Genomic DNA, 20,221 nt, shown 5'->3' with positions numbered 1-20,221 from the left:
ATGAAGGAATTATTTGGATTTATTCTTATAATTTATTCTCTTCCTATTACTACCGCTAGCAGTGAGATTTTTGCAAAATTTTTAGACTTCAAGGGAACCTATCGTGGGGTCTACACGACATGTGAAGTTGAGCGGATAAATTACTCGGAATTTAGTTCCTATTTCATTTCAATTTATGATATGAGAACAAGAAATAAGAAAATTGATGAAAGTATCTCGCATTTGAATAGATTATCCTTGAACGTGGCAGTTTTTCTTGATTTAAACTGCGCTAATACTAGAGAAGTGCTAAGAAATGTATCTGGTCCAGATATTTTCAGTAACAGATTTTGGCTTCTGGCTGGTCGGAATCTTACATTGATAAGAGATACTTTGGGTGAACTGGAAATTCAGATTAATTCAGATGTAACTGTGGCGATAAATGATAGTAGGTAAGCAATATGAGTAGAGAGGAGATACGATGGTTAAGTGAGCTGGGCTTCAGCCAGTGGGGTTCAAACTCCGCTTGGTCATGGATAATTGTGTTCGTCTTTGTGGTGTTCCGTTGTTCTAGGTTTGTCACTTGCGCAGCTTTAAGTATGACGGTAGTGAAACTGAAGCGCAATACAAATACATATGGAGATTTCATCACTTTCCTCATAGAATCGGCAGACAATCTCTGCAAACATTCCTAGCTTCCTCAGTTTCTCAACGTTTTCCTAAAGGTCCTTTTTGTGAAATTCCTTCGAGCACTTGGGTCCGCACCGCCATCATGAGCACCTTGCACTATTCCATTTCTGGTAACTTCGAAGAGTACGTCTGCCTCACTCATATTACTTCGTTCCCTAGCATCATGACCATGAACCCCTTCCTGATTCCGCAAAAGGAGTCTGGAGCGTAGTTCCTGTTTCTCATTGCCTTCTAACCCAATATGTAACTCAGAGTTTCCAGAGCGTATTATGTGAACCAAGCGTATTCAATTTATTAGCCATCCCTTTACCAGTTTAGGGACTATCTGGATGTTTCCTTTAGCTCCTTTGGATGTTAAAGTACCACTAGCACCTAAGACGTTGCAAGGCCAATGCACCTTGAATGGAAGCAGCCAATAACTTATTGTCACATCCAAACGAATCCAAGAGCTGCTCCGTAGCGTTTTTCGAGTGAGGTCACAAATCGTCCTTTGTCAGCATGCACCCCTTCTTTTACTTTGAATTGTAGTTTTCAATTTTTTTCGGATCCCATAGTATCTTATCGTGGTTACAGTATTTCCTTGAGCCAGATATTAAATTAAAATTATGCTTTTATGGTCCCAAAATATAGATGCTATGATTTTTTTGGATGAAATTGTGGTTTTGAATGTTTTGACGGAGTGTGGCCCAACTGTTTAGACTGTTTTCTGGTTTTAGACGTGCAGTGGGGACCCCCATAAATATTTTTAGCCTCATTAAAAATTTCAATTGGAGTTTTTCCCTTCTCCAAAAGGAAGTGGATGATGGTGCGGATTCCGCACTTGGTGGAAGATTGTTGCCATCCTGTTGAAAAACCAGCCCCAGTACCCTTACTCTTCTTCTTCTTCCTCTCTTCTACTTATAACACTGTGTAGTTATACTTTTCAAAACTAGTGGTGGAAGACGCGAATCCGATGTTGAGTTGTTGGGGACAGTTATTGTAAGGCGCGCTCTAATGACCTAGGTCAACTGGTTTCTGAGAGGATCTTGACTGAGAAACTCCGTTTCAAAACAAGCAGCACCACAATTGTGCAGCGCAGAGATGCAAGGATGTTTAGTATGAGCAACTACAGCTAGCTCAACAAAGATTTCCTAAAGTTGAATTGTGGTTACGATGGCTGATCTCAATGCCGAAGTGAGCTTTGATAACACCTTGCCTGGGCATCTGGTAGGGAGGCAGGGTCTCGGTGGTTTTACTTACAAAAGGAGAAAGGTTCACACATTTTGACAACTTTAAGCGTCTTGTCATCGGCGGCGCGCTTTCCTAGCATAGGGTCTACCGCACCAACAACGGACATTTAACCAGATTGACTATATCACGACCAGCAGTAGATTTAGGAGTTGTCTTCTGAATGTGCGTAACAAAAGAGGTACTGACACCACAGGGATCATCATCTGATGGTCGCTTACCTTCGCTTGAATGTCTGCTCGTAGAGAATGGACAGTTGGTATCTTAAAGTTGTTTTCATGATGCGGTTATCATTTAGTAGTCGAATTATATAAGGGCTGGGTAACTACGGAAACGTGGAGCCGGATCGATGGCCGCAACAAAGTAGAGGAAGTGTAGTCTAGCATGCATGATCACAAAAGGAGTCCTTCCGGTGTCTTTGGAGGGAAGCAAAAATTGCTGCGAATAGCAACTATTTCGCTACCATTTTTTGCATCACACGATAGTCCTTTTTTTGGTAGGGGGGTGCTTTTATACCGCTATGACCAGGTATGCAGAATCCCATTTGGAGCCTTGGACTTCAGGATGTCCGTCCTTTAACCATTTCGATCCACGCGCGCTGAGTTCGTCAACAGATTCTCCCCCATGGTTTCGGAGTTTTTCTACCGGTCTTGGTCCTTTTGTTTTGCCTTCGAATACCTACGGCAGGTATTCGAGCTCCGTCCATACACTGAACGTGGTCAACCCATTGCAATTTCCGAACTTTTAATTAATTTGAAAACTTCAGGGTCGTCCTCTCGTTCAGCTTCAATTTTTCTCCTTAAGACCCTCCTGTCGAAAGTATTGGTTAGTTTTTCGGAAATTTGTGTTAGGGGCCATATTTTAAATTAGTAACATAGGGCAGGTCTTATGTACTCGGAGCTCTACTTTCTTGTGTCGGTTTTTAAAATCAACAGAACCGAGTAGAAGTCTCGATTTATAAGCTGAATTTGACGGTCTGTACAGCCAAGTATATAAAGTTCTTTACATTTTCTATGGTGTACTCTTCAGTCTTTATATTTTATCTGGTGGCAGTCATTCTTCTCATTTGCGTCATAATTTTCCTCCTATGCTCGTTAATTCCTAGGCCAACTTTGATTACTTATCGAGCAGTGTACCTTTTGTGTCCATTAGCAAAATTACCTTAACTTCCTACGGAAAGCTAGGCACCTAACCCAGAGCAGGACATGCCAGAAAAATAGTTGGTACCAGCGGCTCCAGGTGCTTTATTCCTTAACGTCGCTCTTCTTTAGCATTGCTAGATAAATGACATTCATACGAAGTAATTTAACGTGCCAAAAGGACAGTGCAGCAGGTCTCACTTTCCCTAGCAACACTTTTGTGCTGAAATGTTTGCAGAAACATGGCTAGTTGAACTTACCAAGAATGGAAGAGTTCAGGGTACACATGGAGAAATATCAATTGAGGCGCATGCAGGAAAGAAAAGGTTCAGTATCATAGTGGGAATACCCATGAGTCTTAAGGTTAAACTATTACCTGGTGGAAACACTGCCTGCAGATACTGTAATGAGAGCAACCAAACCTCCGCATGTCTTAGGACGATACCCGACACTTGTGCAAAGTAGGGCAGTTTATCTGAGAGAATACTCAATGTCTGGTCCAAAACTAAACCACCTGGAAGGAGGAATTATTCTCCCCCTGTCGGTCATTGAACTAATCGACGTGCTACAGTTATAGGTACAATATAACTATCAAGGCCTTTAGGAAACTATATACCACTTCCGGCAGCACACCTTCAGTTGAAGGTGCCAACGACATAGTGCAATAAAGCGTAGCTCTGCTAGTGTTTTGAAATCCTCACCTCGAACTCATTCGAATACAAGTCGCTATCCCACAAAGTGGCACAAAGCGGTAAAACGGTTTCTTGATGGAACCGGGAATTGCAAAAACTCAGGAAATCAACCAGGCAACCGTGCTTGCAAAAGTAATAAGAACGAAGACTGGTTAAATTTCAGGAGCTCACAGTGTGAATATAAGAGACTCGTTAGGTGTTCGAAACGAGACTATTTTAGAGCGTACTATGAGGAACTGGAAGGAGAAAGCTGTGCAGAAACCTTAAAAGGGATGAGTCGGCTAAGTTGGACTCTCTTAGAAAACCCGACGGTACTTTCACGAGCTCCAGACTGGATTCAGTACAGATCATCCTGGAAGTACACCATCCGGGAGATCGGGTGAGGAAAGTGGCAGGAGGAGAGTTTTTGCAGCCCCTTGAACACACAAGTGCTGCAAGGGGAGCTGGAACACTGCGAAAATGATTCTTACCCATGAAAAGGTGGCAGCGCCACACTGTCCTTTGAACATTTCAAAGCACCTGTCATAGAGGGCATCTAGTAATGCTAAAGGAGGGTATGAAGCACTTAGACCAACCTTTAAGAAATATTTTTCGAGGATATCTTGCTCTGGGCTACGTGCCTTCCTCAGAGCAGGTCTCCCATCCCCTCACCTCTACTTGCATTTTTTCGTAAATGTTGGGAGTTTTTGACCCTAGCCAATGAATGGAAGGAGGGGATGATCCTTGATATTCGGAAAAAGAACATCCCAAAGCATGATCGACAGAGTGCAATCTTGTTTTCATTCTTGATTTTCCTTGACCAACCAAATTAACATTCTTCAGATTATAGTAAGCAGTGAGTGGAATTTAAATCTATGCCTAATTGGCAATTCATTGGTCTCGACATAGTTGTCGAGAGCGTGAACAGGGAGTGTATTTGGAATGTTCTACGTAGCAGGAACATTTTAGAGAAATTAATAGTTATTATCAGAACGGCAAATTGTTATCAAATCTAAAATTTACCGCAATGTCGTTCGTCCAGTCGCTCTCTATGGTTCTGAGTGTTAGCCGACTATAAAAGACAATGAACGGCGTCTTGCGGTAATGGAGACGAAGATGCTACGTGGGACTAGTGGCGTCACACGTTTAGATTACATCCGAAATGAGGATATCCGCGATCGTTATGGGGTTGCACCGATCGTGGAAAAGTTGCGAGAGAGGCGTCTTCGATGGTATGGTCACGCAATTCGTGCAAAAGAGAATTCACTTGCCAAGATTGGTCTGAGCATCGAACACGATGGTAAACGACCAAAAGGCAGACCTAAACAATGGCATTCCCGCTTGCTTCTCCGAATGGCCTTCTTAAGGTTGCTTCGCAGGTCCCTGTATTCCTCCTCACGCTCCTGGTGCTCCGGCCTTCCCCTTGTCCTGTGGGAAAGTGTCCTCGCTCGGAGACAAGAGGATCTCAAGGCAGCGATCTCCATGTTCCACCAGTAGTTTGGCCTCTTGCCGTGGTACAAACGTCGTCGTGGCATCGTAGCGTCGCATGCTTTGGTTCCACGCTGAGACAGCTGTGTGACCCTTTCCACCGCTGTTTCATCCGGATCATGGGCTCCCTCCAATGCGGCCAGGAATGTCTCCTCATCGAAAGCTCCGATAGACCAGCCAACCGCCTTAGCCTTACCACCTCCAGAGCGTCGTTGACTGCTTCCCCGGTTCCCAATGCGGAGGAAGATGGCCTGGTGGTCACTGTGGGTGTAGTGCTCACTCATTTGCCAAGCCATCTTCCTCACCAGTGAAGTGCTAACAAATGTCAGGTCAACAATCGAACCCGACCCTCTTCCTCGAAAGGTGGGCACGTATCCAACGTTGGCCAGCACGATGTCCAGCTCCGCAAATGACTCCAACAGAATTTGACCTCTGGTGTTCGTCGATCGGTTTCCCCACTCCAGGGCCCACGCGTTGAAATCGCCCGCAATGATTTTAGGGCTGCGGTCTCTAGCGTCCAACACCAGACTGTCTAACATCTCCTCATATTGTGCTAAGGTTGCACTAGGAGGAGCGTAGCAGCTGTAAATATGGACACCGTTGACCTTCGTCCTTATAAAACCGGCTGCCGGGGGGGTCATGACTTCCTGGATGGCCTGTCTTCCGCGCGCCCAGATTGCGGCGTTGCCAGACGCATCCACCGCCCAAGTCGCACCGCCGTAGTTTCTGTACGGCTCGCAAATAACCGCGACATCGACATTCGATTCTCGAATGGTTTGCGAGAGCAGGTCCTGAGCTGCCTCACAGTGATTGAGATTGATTTGTATCAATCTCATTTGCCTATGCGGTTCAGCTCCCTCCTATATACCGAACATCTGCTGCTTCCCGCAATATGCCGGCCGTCCACGCCCTCTTTCCCACTACATAACATACACCGTGGATCTCCGGTGCAATCTTTGATGAGGTGGCCTTCTTCCCCACGCTTCCTGCAACTCCTCGACCTATCATGCTGGCTAGTGCATGCCGCCGCAAAGGTAATTGATCTGCCCTTTTCATCTGTAGAGTGAATTCGATCGAGGAATTCGAGCGTATTTTCGACTTCGTTCTTCCCGATGATATCGCAGATGTTCCCCATATACCGCTTCATCAGACCGTTCGAAGCTAATTTTGTTTCCAAGTCAGCCATGAAGACCTAGCTGATAAACGGCGGAAGTGGGTTTCACATTGGGACTTTTTTTAATTCTTCTTCTTTTTCTTCAGCCTTTGTCCCGTTCACAATTGTTTAATTGTTTATTATATAATGATAATAATAATCGTTGGCGCGAAAATCCATATATTGTTTTACCTTACCTCTCCATTGTAGAAATTTTCCTCTACTACTTACTTACTTTCTTGACTGGGACATTCGGAAAAAGAACTTAACGAAAAAAACCACCAAGAATTCGTCTTCCTTGATATCCCCAACGAATGGAACTCGCTTGAATTCTTGATCGATCTTGTCTGTTGGGTACGCAAGAAATGTGGCTCCACTTTTGGGCGGCAATTCTGTAACGATGAGAACTCAGCTTTGCATCACTTTGGCATCAACACGGTCGCCAAGGCTGTCAACCAACCAAATTCCCCTAGCAGGTTTGCCATTCGTGAACATCGACTGCGTGAGATAATATTATATGTGGAACCGGATGACACGTGCTGGAACTAGCCCGAATTCTAGCAGTTCGGCGAGATGTGGGTTCTTGGTTCTCACTTATTATGTCCCTGTGCAGAGAGAGAGATTTAATAACGCGCCTTGATTCAACAATAAACAAAACTAAACCCACCCGGGGTAAACTATTCTATCAGAGACGTGAAGTCTCAAGGGGGGTGGTACCACCGAAAGTTTCAACCCAAAAGGACCTAAAATGCCAAACGGCCTAATAAGCTCACAAAAACCTAACGTGCGAGCAGTGGACGGGGAAGGATCAGCTTTGTGCCGATTTGGACATCTACGCGACGAGTGGACCCCGTCTTCCTTTGTTCTTAATGGGGGCCGGTTGATATGATGGCCCTGCGGCGGCCCACCCAACCACACATATGTTATTCATATACTTCGTAACTGGATCGGGGCCAATAATCATTAAGTACTCTAAATTCACTACATTCTCGGTACAAGAGCACATTTAAACCCAAGCAATGAAGAGGGCGACAAGTAGTCGCCGAAGTATACATATCTGCAGTAAATAGAATTTAGTAAAACGAAAACAGCAAAGTTTTTTTTTAAATTTTTATTTAGGTTATATAACCTTACTCAGGATGTAATGAAAATGCCATCTTATTTCAAAAAACCCCAATATACTGATGACATTTGCTTGCTTTCTCACTGAGTTATGGCTCTCGATTTGGGGAAGGGGACAGATAGAGTCAGATTGAAGAAAACACCAATAAAACCAAGATTTTCAGTCTGACGGGACATTGCACTCTTTCTATTTATAATAATGGGAGGAATATCGAAGAAGTCGAATAGTTTATATATCGTTAACGCGTTATGCATTAACAGCACTAAATCCACTTTCGCTTCAAACGTTCATCGATTCATGCTGTGTTGTGTCATCGGGGTATTCTAGCCTGTGACAATACCAAATGAATTGCTGACAACTTCATTGTAGGTTATGTCATGCAATGGAATCCACTATCCCAGGACATCCGAATAGCAACTCGCACTAAAACTACGTGGCGTAGAACAAAGGCGGGGGTGACAAGCTTTTTAAAAATTCCTGGGGTGAACTGAAGTACATTGGCCGGAATCGGTAATGATGGCGTGTAGGTTTCATGCATGATGCTCCACACAAGGGTTTATGGCAACCATGAATCCTTTGAGCCAATGTTTCGAGCAAGCAACCGATATTTTTTTATATTAAGAAAGTGATAAGAGCCAAGAGAATATTTTTCGATTATTCTTTTCAAGGGGCATCTATAAAATTTACGAGGTTTACAGGACACTTGCAAATGAATTGGCCATCAAAGAACTGAAAGAACATTTTCTCACATCTTCTGAAAATAAAGATGTAAACGGTATGGGAAAATCGTTGGTCATGCGAAGAAAAAATTTCTCGGGCGTTACCCTCAAAGGAGGTATTGTGGTAAGTGGAATTATAGTTTAATATTGAGAGAAAAAAAATGAATGAATTTTCTATCAAGTTGCCTAATAACTTCACAAGTGATGCATCGATGATCGCCTATCTAGAAAGTAAGGGAAATGCTCATTCGGATATAATGCAGAGGAAAAACTATCAAATAGGACGCCTTCTGCAAGAGGAGTTCAACTTCAGGTATAATAGCATCAACTCCCGCAACTGGGTACCTTTGAGCTCAATTAAATTTGGAATTGTTTCCAGCCTGAAATTGATAAGGTCTTCATGTTGGGGCATGAAGGAGAACAACACTTGGACTGGTCTAATTGGGAACAACATTGAGAGAAAGACCAACTTGACGGTAACAACCCTCGTATTATTCAAGGAGAGATGTAGCGTGGTGGACTTTTTGCCTCCTACCCATACTTTTTAGTAAGTTTAATGGAGATACGATCACTAAGGATCAACTTATCGCACAATACACAAATATGTTGGACTTTTTCAGTTCCAGTTTTGTATTTCGACACCCACAAAATTTTTATTTGAGGAATCCATTCCTCGAACCCTTCAACAACACCGTATGGATGGTGATATTGGTTTCGTTGGTATCATCTTCTCTTGGCCTTGTACTATGTGTGACGTTGTCTCATAAGATGCCTTCAACGGAAGCATCTTCTAGCAACATTGGACTGGTCATAATAGGAGCGATAACACAACAAGGAACTTCAAATATTTTTTATTCGATACCTAGTCGTATCTTATTTTCTTCAGTTCTAATCCTTTCATTTCTACTCTATCAATTCTACTCAGCATTCTTGGTAGCGTCTTTACTATCTGAGTCTCCCAAGAAAATCGATTCACCTCAAAAATTATATGATAGCGGATTAGACATCGGAATGGAGGACGTAGTTTATAATTATTACCTCTTCAACGAGACCTCAGCAATTTCCAAAAAGCTCCTTATGAATCGTATCTTGAAGGCTAAGGACAAACATGTTGTTCCAATCACTGAAGGACTTAAACTGGTAAAGCAGGGTGGATTTGCATACCATGCTGATGCAATGGGGGCATACAGATATCTCGCTGGTAAGCAAGCCTGCTGAAGGAAGACTGAGAACCATAACAGTGTCAATACCATTTTAGAAACATTAACGAGCACCGAATTCTGCCAGCTGAAGACCGTGAAAGTACTCCCACCTATCGTCACGTACATCACTTTGCCAAAAAAATCACCATTGAAGGAGTTTCTTGCGAATGGAATACTCCGCATGGGAGAATTTGGTATCCTGGATTACGAGGAAAGGACGTGGAGACCTGATGTACCGGATTGCAAATTGATTGGAAAATCGAGTGATAGTCAGTTGGCTGTAGGCATAGAGAATACTTTGTCACTTTTTGTGATGCTGCTAGTTGGTATGCTGGTCAGTGTGATTATTTTGGCGATGGAGCTCGTCAAATTTAGGATCTGGAAAACCTAATTTATTTACCCACATTCTAATATTCCTGTCTAAAATGTTGGGGCTCACTTTCAGGATTAGTAAGTGCAGCATCGGTGGCTTAGAAAATGATTAATGCAACTAGAATACTTCACAGCAAAATTAAATTTCAGTCTTTACCAGAGGAGCCTTACTTTGCAGTATACTATCACCACTAGTACTATAACGGCACACTGTTTACTCTATATTATCATAGATATCAGAATAAAACTCACGCAACTTCATGCTTTTATTTTTCTGGTTTTATTTCATGTTGCAGATGAGGTAAACTTGCAGGATCAGGACAAAAAGAAGTCGGTCGTAAGTACCTATCACTAATTTAGTGGTCGAGTCCGTGCCTACTCTGATTCCATGGTCAAGTCAAAAAATTTATCATGGCCAACTGTTCGAGTGTTTTCATCGGCTCGTAATCGCCCGCCCCCTTTCCGAGCATTGACATCGCTCTGAAACCGAAAGGTTTTCGCGGGAGAATCCATGGCGGGGTTACTCGGTCGTGATTGACTGGCGAGCATGAAAACGTACGTGGCTTTTACGCTTCCTTTTAGTGCTGTCTGCCTTCTGGAAGAAAGCCTGTCTATGGAGACCATCTTCAGCATCAGTCTTCACCAGAACATGGGTGCTGACTTCAAGCTCTTTAAGAGTGTGAACCAATGGCTGCGGGTGAGGAGACGGCGGAAGCAGCTTCAATTTCTGAACGGCGTCCCTTAGTAAGCCCAACAATACGGTCTCTTCAAGCCCGTTTCTCTTCGCGAGGACCAAGTCGCCGCGGAGTACACCAGGGCAGCAGGGCCTGTAGCCAGGGCGCCAGGGCGTCTTGCGCCATAATTGCTTCCTTTGGCGTCTAATGCCATCTTTCTAGCATCCCATTAGATTGCGGATGGTATGCAGTTATCCGGTGGCTTTGAATCTAAGGAACTTTTTGAACTTTGTGAAGAGAATAGATTCCAAATGCATTCTTTGGTCTGCGATGATTACGGCGGGAACACCAAAGTGCGGAATCCACCCTCGACAGAGAACCTCACCACATGATTGTGCTGTAATGTCCTTCAAAGGTATTGCCTCACGACACCGGGTAAACCGATCAATGACCATGAGGCAATGCATGTAGCCGTACGAGTCTCACAAAGAGTCTACAATGTTGAGGTGTATGGTATGGAAGCGCTTTGCTGACTTATCTACATCTACTTCCTTCCTAGCATGCCTAGTCACTTAAAACCTTTGGCATGCAATGCACTCTTTGGCCCAAGAATTTACAGCCTTATTCATGGACAGAAACCCAGCCAGAAACATTTGCTGCAGACTAACTGGTTTGTTGTCTGAAAGCCGGGCGTACAAAATCGTGCGCTGAGCGAAACAATTCCATACGGAAAGATAGAGGAAGGTGAGCTGAAGATGGGGATCTCTTTAAATTTATATTTGGAGTCCGATTGTAGGCTCTGAAAAACTGCTACACCGACTGCCGAAAAATCGTCGGATGTTGATCTCGGAGATCAAAGACAAAGCGTCAGCGACGAAGTTGTCTTTACTGGATCCGTGTTGAATGTCCGATGTAAACTGGCTGACCTAGGCTTAATGTCGAAACTGGTGAGGGGACGATTTGCCGGGCATCAACCTTAAGGCAAAAGATAGAGGCTTATGGTCTGTGAACTCGATGAACGGCCTGCCTTCAAGGGAAAAACGGAAGTACTCAGAAATGAGGCTAGTAATTCATGATCATAGGCGCTGTAATCCCGTTGAGCAGGATTCAACTGTTTGAACCTAAAGAGGGAAAGCCAAAATTGTAGCATCTACCAGCTGTTGGTTAGTTGTTTCAAATGCTGCGCAACAGCGAGCTTCTGGGGTGGTGGGGAATGCATCTTCGAGAAGATTGGGGAACAGGATGTGGTGCGGAACATCATGGTTAACTTGCTAAGAGATACTAAATCCGGTAGCAATGTTGCATAATTAAAAATGATGGAAAGAGTGTTGTTTTTCGAGCAGGTTGAAATTTTCCTTGACGACCTAAGAGAAGTTGTGGTGTTTATCAGATGCCTATGGGGCATATCTATCAGCAGCCCATAGTGACACAAAAAGTCTGCGGCTGAAATTGGGATACTGATATCAGCCAAAATGAAGCACCATGAAAACGTCCGACGCAAGCCAAGACTCAGTTCAGACGCTAAGCAACCTTTGAAGAAAAGTACGCAGCCATGGTCAGCCGACGAGCACGAACTGCGAAACCCTTCAGCGACGTGGCCAGGAGCCACTTAGGTGTGGCGCTGGCGGATGGTAATTCAGTTAGCGGTAAACTAGCACCGGAGGTGTGGAACAGTGTTGAGGCCAGGCTGTCGAAAATGGTCATTGAGCATCTCCTGGACGCCGAAGGCATACACATGGGATTCATCCCCTGCTTTGATTCCTCTCAGGTGGTCCGTGGGTTCCACATTATAGCTTCCAGGGTCAATTCTCCAGGGAATTTCTCGGTTCGTGGGTTACTAAGATCAGCGACGTCTAGGAGGGCATAAAGCTCAATGTCATCCTTTACGAGGAGATTCCAAAAAGGCGAATGGATAGGGACAAGCTCGTCCAATTCCTGCGCCTTCAAAATCCCAGGATTTCCATGGGCGACTGGGTTGTTATCATCGAGGAGGAACCCCAGATAAACGGCCAACCTTTTCTACTCCGTATAAGCGGAGAGTGCCTGGAGCCACTGGAAAAGGTCGACTATAAAGTGCGGTTTGGAGTCAGGAACCCAAAGGTAAAAGTGTTCCGCTCTGCAAAACCGGACAACGTTGTAGATTCAATCGACGCCGCCAACGAGTTGTTGGAGGAGATGAGGATCGACGGTCCGACGGGAACCGACGAACCCCCCACACAACCAGATCATGCTGAGAGTAACGCAGATAAATTTGCAGCACTCGAAGTGCGCCTCGGCTAATCTGCTTGTTTTACTCCTAGAGGACGACAGCGACATCGCACGAATGCAGGAGCCTTGGGTCAGAGGCGACCGAACATCAAGGGGCTCCAAAGCAAATATTTTAATTTATTTCAGGACACAGGAGATGCTGATCAGGACAAACCTAGATCATCTATCTTCGCGAATTAGAGTCTGTACGCTGAGTTCCAGCGACCTAGTCGTGGTCAAGCTGGAGCAGGCGGGGGCAGAGAACGTGTATATTTCCTCTGCTTACATAGCTCACGACCGATCAGCTCCGCTAGAAAAATTACAACATCTGGCGAATATCATAGCAACAAAGAAGGCCAACCTGGGGATAGGCTGCGACGCCAATGCAAGGTCAATGCTTTGAAGCAGCTTGGATATCGACGAGAGAGGTAAGTCATTCTTTGATTTTATTGTTACTTCAAACTTATCGGTGTGTTACAGGGACAGTATATCAACCTTCCATTTCCCCAGTTCGGAGAGCCGGTCTTGGTTGCACTACTGTCAGAACACCGAAAGCCCCAACGAATTCGCAAGGATCAGTAAGATTGCGTCCAAGTAATACAAGAGCCCATCCTTTCTTAAAAAGTCGGAAGGCTCCTGGACAGAATTTTCTGGTGAAACCTTGGAGCTGTTGGTTTGAACGCAATTTCCCGCCAGCGAGGAGGGCTGTGAGATAGAGCCTTGCTTGGAGGGTTTGCGGCCACCCCAGCGGCGCGACTTCAAATCGGTAATTACTGAGGATAAGATCGGTTGAGCTATGAACAGCTTTTCCGTATACAAATCTTCGGGCTCTAATGGCATAATATCAGGATACGTACCACAGTCCTGGAGATACGCACGAGTGGTTTTCATACCGAAACCAGGCAGGCGCAGTCATGAGCCCGCCAAGGACTTTTGACCAATCAGTCTCACCTCTTTCGTGCCGAAGACCCTAAAGCGCCTTTCCGACATCCACTTAATGACTATTATGAGAAGAACGCCTCTCTCTGAGTCCCGACATGCCTACTCCAAAGGAAAATTCGCAGAAACTACTCTCCACGAGGTAATTGGCACGGTTGAGCGGCCACTGTAGTACAATCAGTATATCCTAGCTGCCTTCTTGGATATAGAGGGAGCTTTCAACAACCTTAGTACCAAGGCCATCAAGGGAACTTTGACCGGTATTGGATTGGAGGGGTATTTTACGCATTGGATTATATCCATGCTAAGTACCAGGGTAATTTCTTCGAATCTGGGCGGCAATCACTTGACTAGAGGCACGCCACAGGGTAGTGCCATTTCTGCGGACCTTTGATTAATAGTAATAGATGAAATTTTACGAATATTGGACAGCAGCGGGGTGAAGGTAGTGGCGTATGACGACTTGGTGATATTAGTATCAAGGATGTTTCCATCCATTATGAGCGACATCATGGAAGGAGCGTTGTGAAAGGTGTGCCTGAGCGCCGCAAGATCCGGACTTGGCATAAACTCAACCAAAACGTAACGGGTGCTATTCACCGCCAAAACAAGGATACCTGAATTCCACCTACTACGGCTGAATGAACAGAGATTGGTTCTTTCCTCTAATGTAAAGTATCTGAGTGTAATCCTGGATCCAAAACTAAATTGGAGATAGAACTGAGGATTAAGAAGGCCTGTATAGTTTTCTATGCCTGCAAGAGAACCTTCGCAATGAAATGGGGCCTCCAGCCGAGGACGGGTCAGACTACATGAGTCCGGACAGCGATCCCATACGGCCACAGTAACATCCTAGACGACGTACCTCGGGAAATCGCAAGCTGAACTTGACGAGAAATTTTGCTGTGGGCTTTCCAACCAGGGCAAAGTGGAAGACCGGCGGCGTGTTGCAAGGTTTCCCCAGTGAATTCTAAACGGAAGTACTGGCGATACTGGAAGTCTGTCGATGGCTGGAGCGTGATCCAAGCCCTAAGTGTAACATAGTCATTCTGACCGACAGCCAAGCGGTCATCAAGGGCTTGTACTCAGCGACGACATCCTCCAGGCTGGTGGGGCAGTGCAAAGATGTGCTGAACAGTCTGGGCGGCAATCTCAAGGTCTTGGCAGCCCTTCGGTGGATACAGCTGGTATCTCGGCTGACGGCTGTGAGGGGCGGAGTCTACTCGCACTACTTAGCAGCCGCGGGCCTTAGATGGCGAAGTACCTATTATTACTATTATTAGGTACTACCACTGAAGAAAGAGGCACGTGGTCTGCGAAACAATTGTATACGGAGAAAAAATAAAACTATTTACAGGATAAGGAAAAAAACCTAGTTCTCTTTTAGGGTTTTGTTTGCAAAACAATCTAAAAATGTGTAATGGGGATGTACATTTTTTTTTTCAGTCATGTGGGGTATCAGATGAAAGGTCTTGATTACTAGTAGTAGAGAAAAACCCCCATTAAATTTATTCCAGAGTTATACAAGTTGGTAGTTGTATAAAATATAATATGAAGCATATTATCTCCAAGTTTGATCAAAATCATACTATTGGTAACAAAGTTACAGTAGCTCAAATTTGTCTTTACCGTGTAAATTTACAACCCGAAGTATTAAATCTGACATGCTAAATGCATATACATAACGGACTACGTACAAATGGAATAGTTCTACACAAATATACTTACAGAAGAAGCAAACAAAACCTTTCATACCTAAAGCGCCGAGCTTCCGGTTTTCCGACTTGTTTTACATATTTTTATTTCTCATTTTCCTTTTTCTTTTATGTATTTTTTTTTAATTTATGAATATAGAATGAATTGGGAAGATTTTTTTTTTTACTTGAGGACTTCCTCCCTCTCTCTTCCTCCTTGAACCCGCAAAATTTTCTTAGGGACATCCTCTAAATAATAGCCTGAGGATGTCAAGGATGGGAGGGAACCTCAGGGGCCGCGTCTCAATAACGATCTGAGACAGAAGAAACCATGATCGGGATTGTGATCCATCGTCGATTTTCTCTCTCGATCGCGACACTCGGGTTTGGAGACTTACGGCTCCCCGCGCGCGGTTGAGCCGTCTTTTTTAAGGTTTTGTGTGAAACAAAACCTTATTAGAATCGATTCGATGTCTGTCTGTCCGTCTGTCTGTCTTTTTTTTTTCGATGGAAGGTGGAAAGCTTCAAAAGCTACCGCAGGCTCCTGCCACACGGTTATGTGGGACTCTTAACCACTAAAACCACCTCCTTCTCCTTCCACTCTCCCCGCGGGACTCCCATTTGGTATTACGTCGCGGGGCTGGATCAGAATTTATTCTGCGCTCATGTCAACATTCGTGTTCCTCTCGCGTTCATTCTTTCGGATGGCTTCCTCCTGCCTAAGCTTCTTTCCGATGGCTGTAATCACTTTTTCAACTTCGGTCCATATCCCCTTGGCTTTCACCATAAGCTCCATGATATTTTCGGGTGTAAAGTGCTCCCCGGTTTTAGCTTCTAATGTAGCCCGCCCTTTGGGTTTCGAATCTGGGGCAGTGAAAAAAGACGTGTTCTGCGTCCTCTGGAATATTTGCACACTGTAGGCAATATGGCGAATCATCACGCCCAAATCGATACAGATATGCTCGATAGCCTCCGTGTCCGCTCAAGAATTGAGTTAGGTCGAAACCTACTTCGCCGTGAGGTCGTTCGATCCATTTCCGGATATCCCATATGATTTTGTGAGTCCAACGGCCTTTTTCTGACTGGTCCCACTTCTCTTGCCATTCCGCGACAGTTTCAGCTCGTGCGAACTGTCGCCGACGGGCAAGAGATTCTCCGGTAAGGTACGTTCGATCGTAAAGTCGTTGTATTTCTTTCGCCAAAATCTCAATCGGGATCATTCCTGCTATCACGCAAGCTGCTTCATTAGAAATTGTTCTGTAAGCGCAACATGTTCGGAGTACACTTATGCGATACGCAGCTCCAATCTTTTTCTTATTTATTCTATTTTCCAGTGCATCTGCCCATGCTGGGGCTGCATACAGTAGGATCGAACTGACCACCCTTGAAACAAGGAGTCGACGGCTCGGCTTTGGGCCACCTATATTTGGTAGCATTCTCGCAACCAGCGCTCCGATGTTATATGCCTTGGTTGCTGCACCCTCCACATGCAATCTGAAATTCAACCTCTGGTCGATCATTACACCTAAGTACTCAGGCTTGGAATAAATTGTTTGCGTTCCAACTTTGATCTTCATGGAAGTGTACTTTCTCCGCTTGGTAATAAGTAGTACTTCCGTCTTATGCTCTGCGAGCTGTAGACCAGCATTCTCTAACCAGGATTTAGTCTCATAGACTGCTTCATTTGCATAGAGCTCGACTTCCTCGAGAAGGCGTGCAACAACCGTCACACCAATATCGTCCGCGAAACCAATGGAGGCCACACCAGTAGGAAGGTCTAGGGTCAGTACCCCGTTATACATAATAATCCACAAGAGTGGTCCTAGGACAGACCCTTGTGGAACTCCGCATGTCGTTTGGTAGGATTTCATTCCTTCACCTGATTCGCAGCACAGAATCCTATCGATTAGGAAGTCGGCAACGATACGCACCAAGTACTTCGCCACGACTAAGTTAATTAGGGACTCAAGTATCTTGCTCCATCTAGCGGAATTGAGGGCATTCTTTACATCAAGTGTAATCACTGCACAACATTTGCCCTCGTCAAGTGCGGTCTCAGCTGTGTTAGCTACTAGGACAAGTGCATCCGTTGTAGACCTACTCTTTCGAAAACAGAACTGATTTTCGGAGAGACCACCATCCTTTTCGGCAATTCGAACTAATCTGTTATAGATTACTCGTTTGAATAGTTTGCCAGTATTATTTAGAAGGCATATCGGCCTGTAGGACGAAGCTTCACCCAAAAGTTTGTTTGGCTTGGGGACTAGAATTAATTTCTGCTTCTTCCATTGTGTAGGAAATGCTCCTTCTTTAAGGCATGTGGTGAACGCCTCGGCAAACATATTTGGAGCTATTTTGACTGCTGCCTTCAGAGCTTTATTGGGGATGCTATCCAAGCCAGGTGCTTTATTTCCAACAATTTTACCTGTCTGTCTGTCTGTCTGTCACAGTCGATTTATTCGGAAACCGCTGGACCGATTGTCACGAAAATTGGTAAGAGTATGTGATCTGCCGTTCCCTTTACATGCGGCGACTGGCGCCATTTTGTGTTAAGTTTAAGGGGGGGCTCCCCATACATGTGAAAGGAGGTTGCACAATTTTTTTTCACAGAATGTAGCCATGTGGGGCATCAAATGAAAGGTCTCAATTAGTACTTTTCGAAACTGGTTCAATATTTGAAATTGGGTGAAACATAGGGGAGTGAGGGCTCAAAATATAACCATCAAAAAGTGTAACAGGTCTCGTTCTCATAACCTATCCAACCGACAAATCTGAAAAAAATCACAGTGATGCATCTTTACGAAATCTAGGCCTCAAAATATATCCCGTTCCGATATCTGCACAAGTAAAGTTATTAGTATATTTCCACATTTTAGAAATTTACCCGGCACCCCCCTTATGTTGATCGCAAAAGTACAAAAATTAGCATAGGTGTAACGAAGAACATGGTGCACAATTCGATCAAGTTTGAAGAAAATCAAACTATTATTAACAAAGTTATAGGGGATAAAACTTTACAATTTTTTGTGAATTTCGTGCATTCTACAACCTGCATGACGTCATCATCACATATCGATTCGTCAATACCACAACGAAGTAAGTTCGTATGAATTGGGTGGAAAAGGATTATTTTGTGTTAGTTTTTTATTCATTTGTATGTGAATATCAATTATTCCAACGAGACATGTGACATGGACTTTGCGGGTAGTGCCTAATTCAGATAGATATAAGAAGTAAATCGGAAATATGGGTACGATCAATTTATATACGTGCCTATATGTGTACAGTATTCGGAAATAGGCAGTTTGTTTGTTTAGGGTGAGCGTAATATCTACGGCTGTAATATGCACGTATGTCTCGTAGTTTGGAAAAATATGAAGGAGTATGTTGGATTTGTAGCTATATACGGATAGAAAAATGTGCGTTGAAATTTCTTAGATAAGATGAACACAAAACCTTTATACCCGAAGCGCGAGCTTCCGGTATTCCGACTTGTTTATTTTCCAGTTTTAGCTCGCGTTCTGGTTTGTAATCGTTAGGCCGTTGCAAATCTCTTTGTTTGTGGTATATTTTTAAATCCGGTGCGGACCCACGAATCGGTATAAACACGTTAATTTTGTATTAATGATACGTGAAGGATCAAAGCGCCCAAAAGACCCCTCACATTCCCGAGCCTGGCTAGCACATAGCACAGAGGCGTGCAAGAACGTGTCAACCGTGTCTACACTTTGATATTAATACGCAATACTGAAAATGAAAACAAATACGAAAGAAAAACTTGCGAGGCATTTTTATAATAATTTTTATTTATATTTACACCACTTTGCTTATACTTTTTTGTATTTTTACTGTAGAATATTTTTTTTTATATTAAATGGCAATGTATTATATATAAATTTATATATTATTTTTTTGTTTTCTATTTGTTCTTACAACAAACACGTTCATCATTTGCTGTTTTGTATCAATATTTCATATATATATATATTTATATTTATATAAATTAAAGTTATGAATATACACAATTTCATTCTTACTTACTTTTTTCCATTTTGTTTGTTTGTTTTTTTGTTAAGTATTTGCAACATCGATTGTTGGATATTAGTGTTATTTCGCTTGTTTCTTTCAATTTTGCTAAAGTATTAACTTCATCCTTTATTCATACATCATTCTTATTATTCATGACTAAATAGTAATAGTAATAACTTTCCCTTTCATGATTTTAGTTATTTATTATATAATATTCTTATAAATTACCTATTTAGTTGCTCATTTGTCTCTCGAACATTATTTTAAACCTATATTGATTTTTTTTTTGTTAGATTTATTACTTTTTGTGATAATACTAATACATTTCGGTAAATAATGCATATATCTTGTTTATTTATAATATATTTGGTTTCATTGTTTGTGTACGTTACTTTTATTCTTTTTATAAATTTCATTCAGCCACTTTTTGTCTGCCTTCAAAACGATTTTAGTATTCATTTTTTAGTGTAATATGGAGTTGTTTCCGTTGTGCAGGGGCGGAAACAACTTTTTCGTTAGCTACGATGTGATATATATGCGTCGTTTAGTTTTAATGTAGATTTTCAAGTCGGTAATTTCTTCTAGCAAATAGTGGGGAGTTTTCATTGTTTTCATATGGTCCAATAGAATATTATGAATAAAATTTACATTATGGCTTTCATCTCAGTTTCAGAAGCTTATCTTTTTTTGTTTTCTCGAATTTCACAAAGCCTGATCGGTAAATATTTATGTAACTTGGCAAATATCATCATTTTTTTTTTATTCGCATTTCCAGATTGTAAAAAGCTAATGTTAGGAGAAGCGTATTTCTGACATTGGCTTAACCTGTTCACTAAAGCCACAAGCTTTAAAAACATCTCCTTTTTGGAGTGAAA

At 43.2% G+C, this 20,221-nt stretch overlaps 2 protein-coding genes across 2 annotated transcripts; both read left to right on the top strand.

Annotated features, from left to right (window-relative positions):
• LOC119647308 lies at positions 1-435 on the top strand. The gene has a single exon (XM_038048227.1). The coding sequence runs from the start codon at positions 1-3 to the stop codon at positions 433-435; it is 435 nt and encodes a 144-aa protein (XP_037904155.1).
• A 7,556-nt stretch (positions 436-7,991) lies between these two features.
• LOC119661300 (glutamate receptor ionotropic, delta-1) lies at positions 7,992-9,918 on the top strand. The gene is made up of 5 exons (XM_038070589.1): positions 7,992-8,313; positions 8,372-8,502; positions 8,569-8,736; positions 8,810-9,390; positions 9,448-9,918. The coding sequence occupies exons 1-5, from the start codon at positions 8,248-8,250 to the stop codon at positions 9,780-9,782; spliced, it is 1,281 nt and encodes a 426-aa protein (XP_037926517.1). The 5' UTR covers positions 7,992-8,247; the 3' UTR covers positions 9,783-9,918.
• The last annotated feature ends 10,303 nt before the right edge of the window (positions 9,919-20,221 follow it).

Source organism: Hermetia illucens, chromosome 1 (genome assembly GCF_905115235.1).
Source record: "Hermetia illucens chromosome 1, iHerIll2.2.curated.20191125, whole genome shotgun sequence".
Lineage (NCBI taxonomy): Eukaryota > Metazoa > Arthropoda > Insecta > Diptera > Stratiomyidae > Hermetia > Hermetia illucens.
The sequence above is the reverse complement of the archived record's forward strand: the minus strand, read 5'-3'. Positions and strand labels throughout refer to the sequence as shown.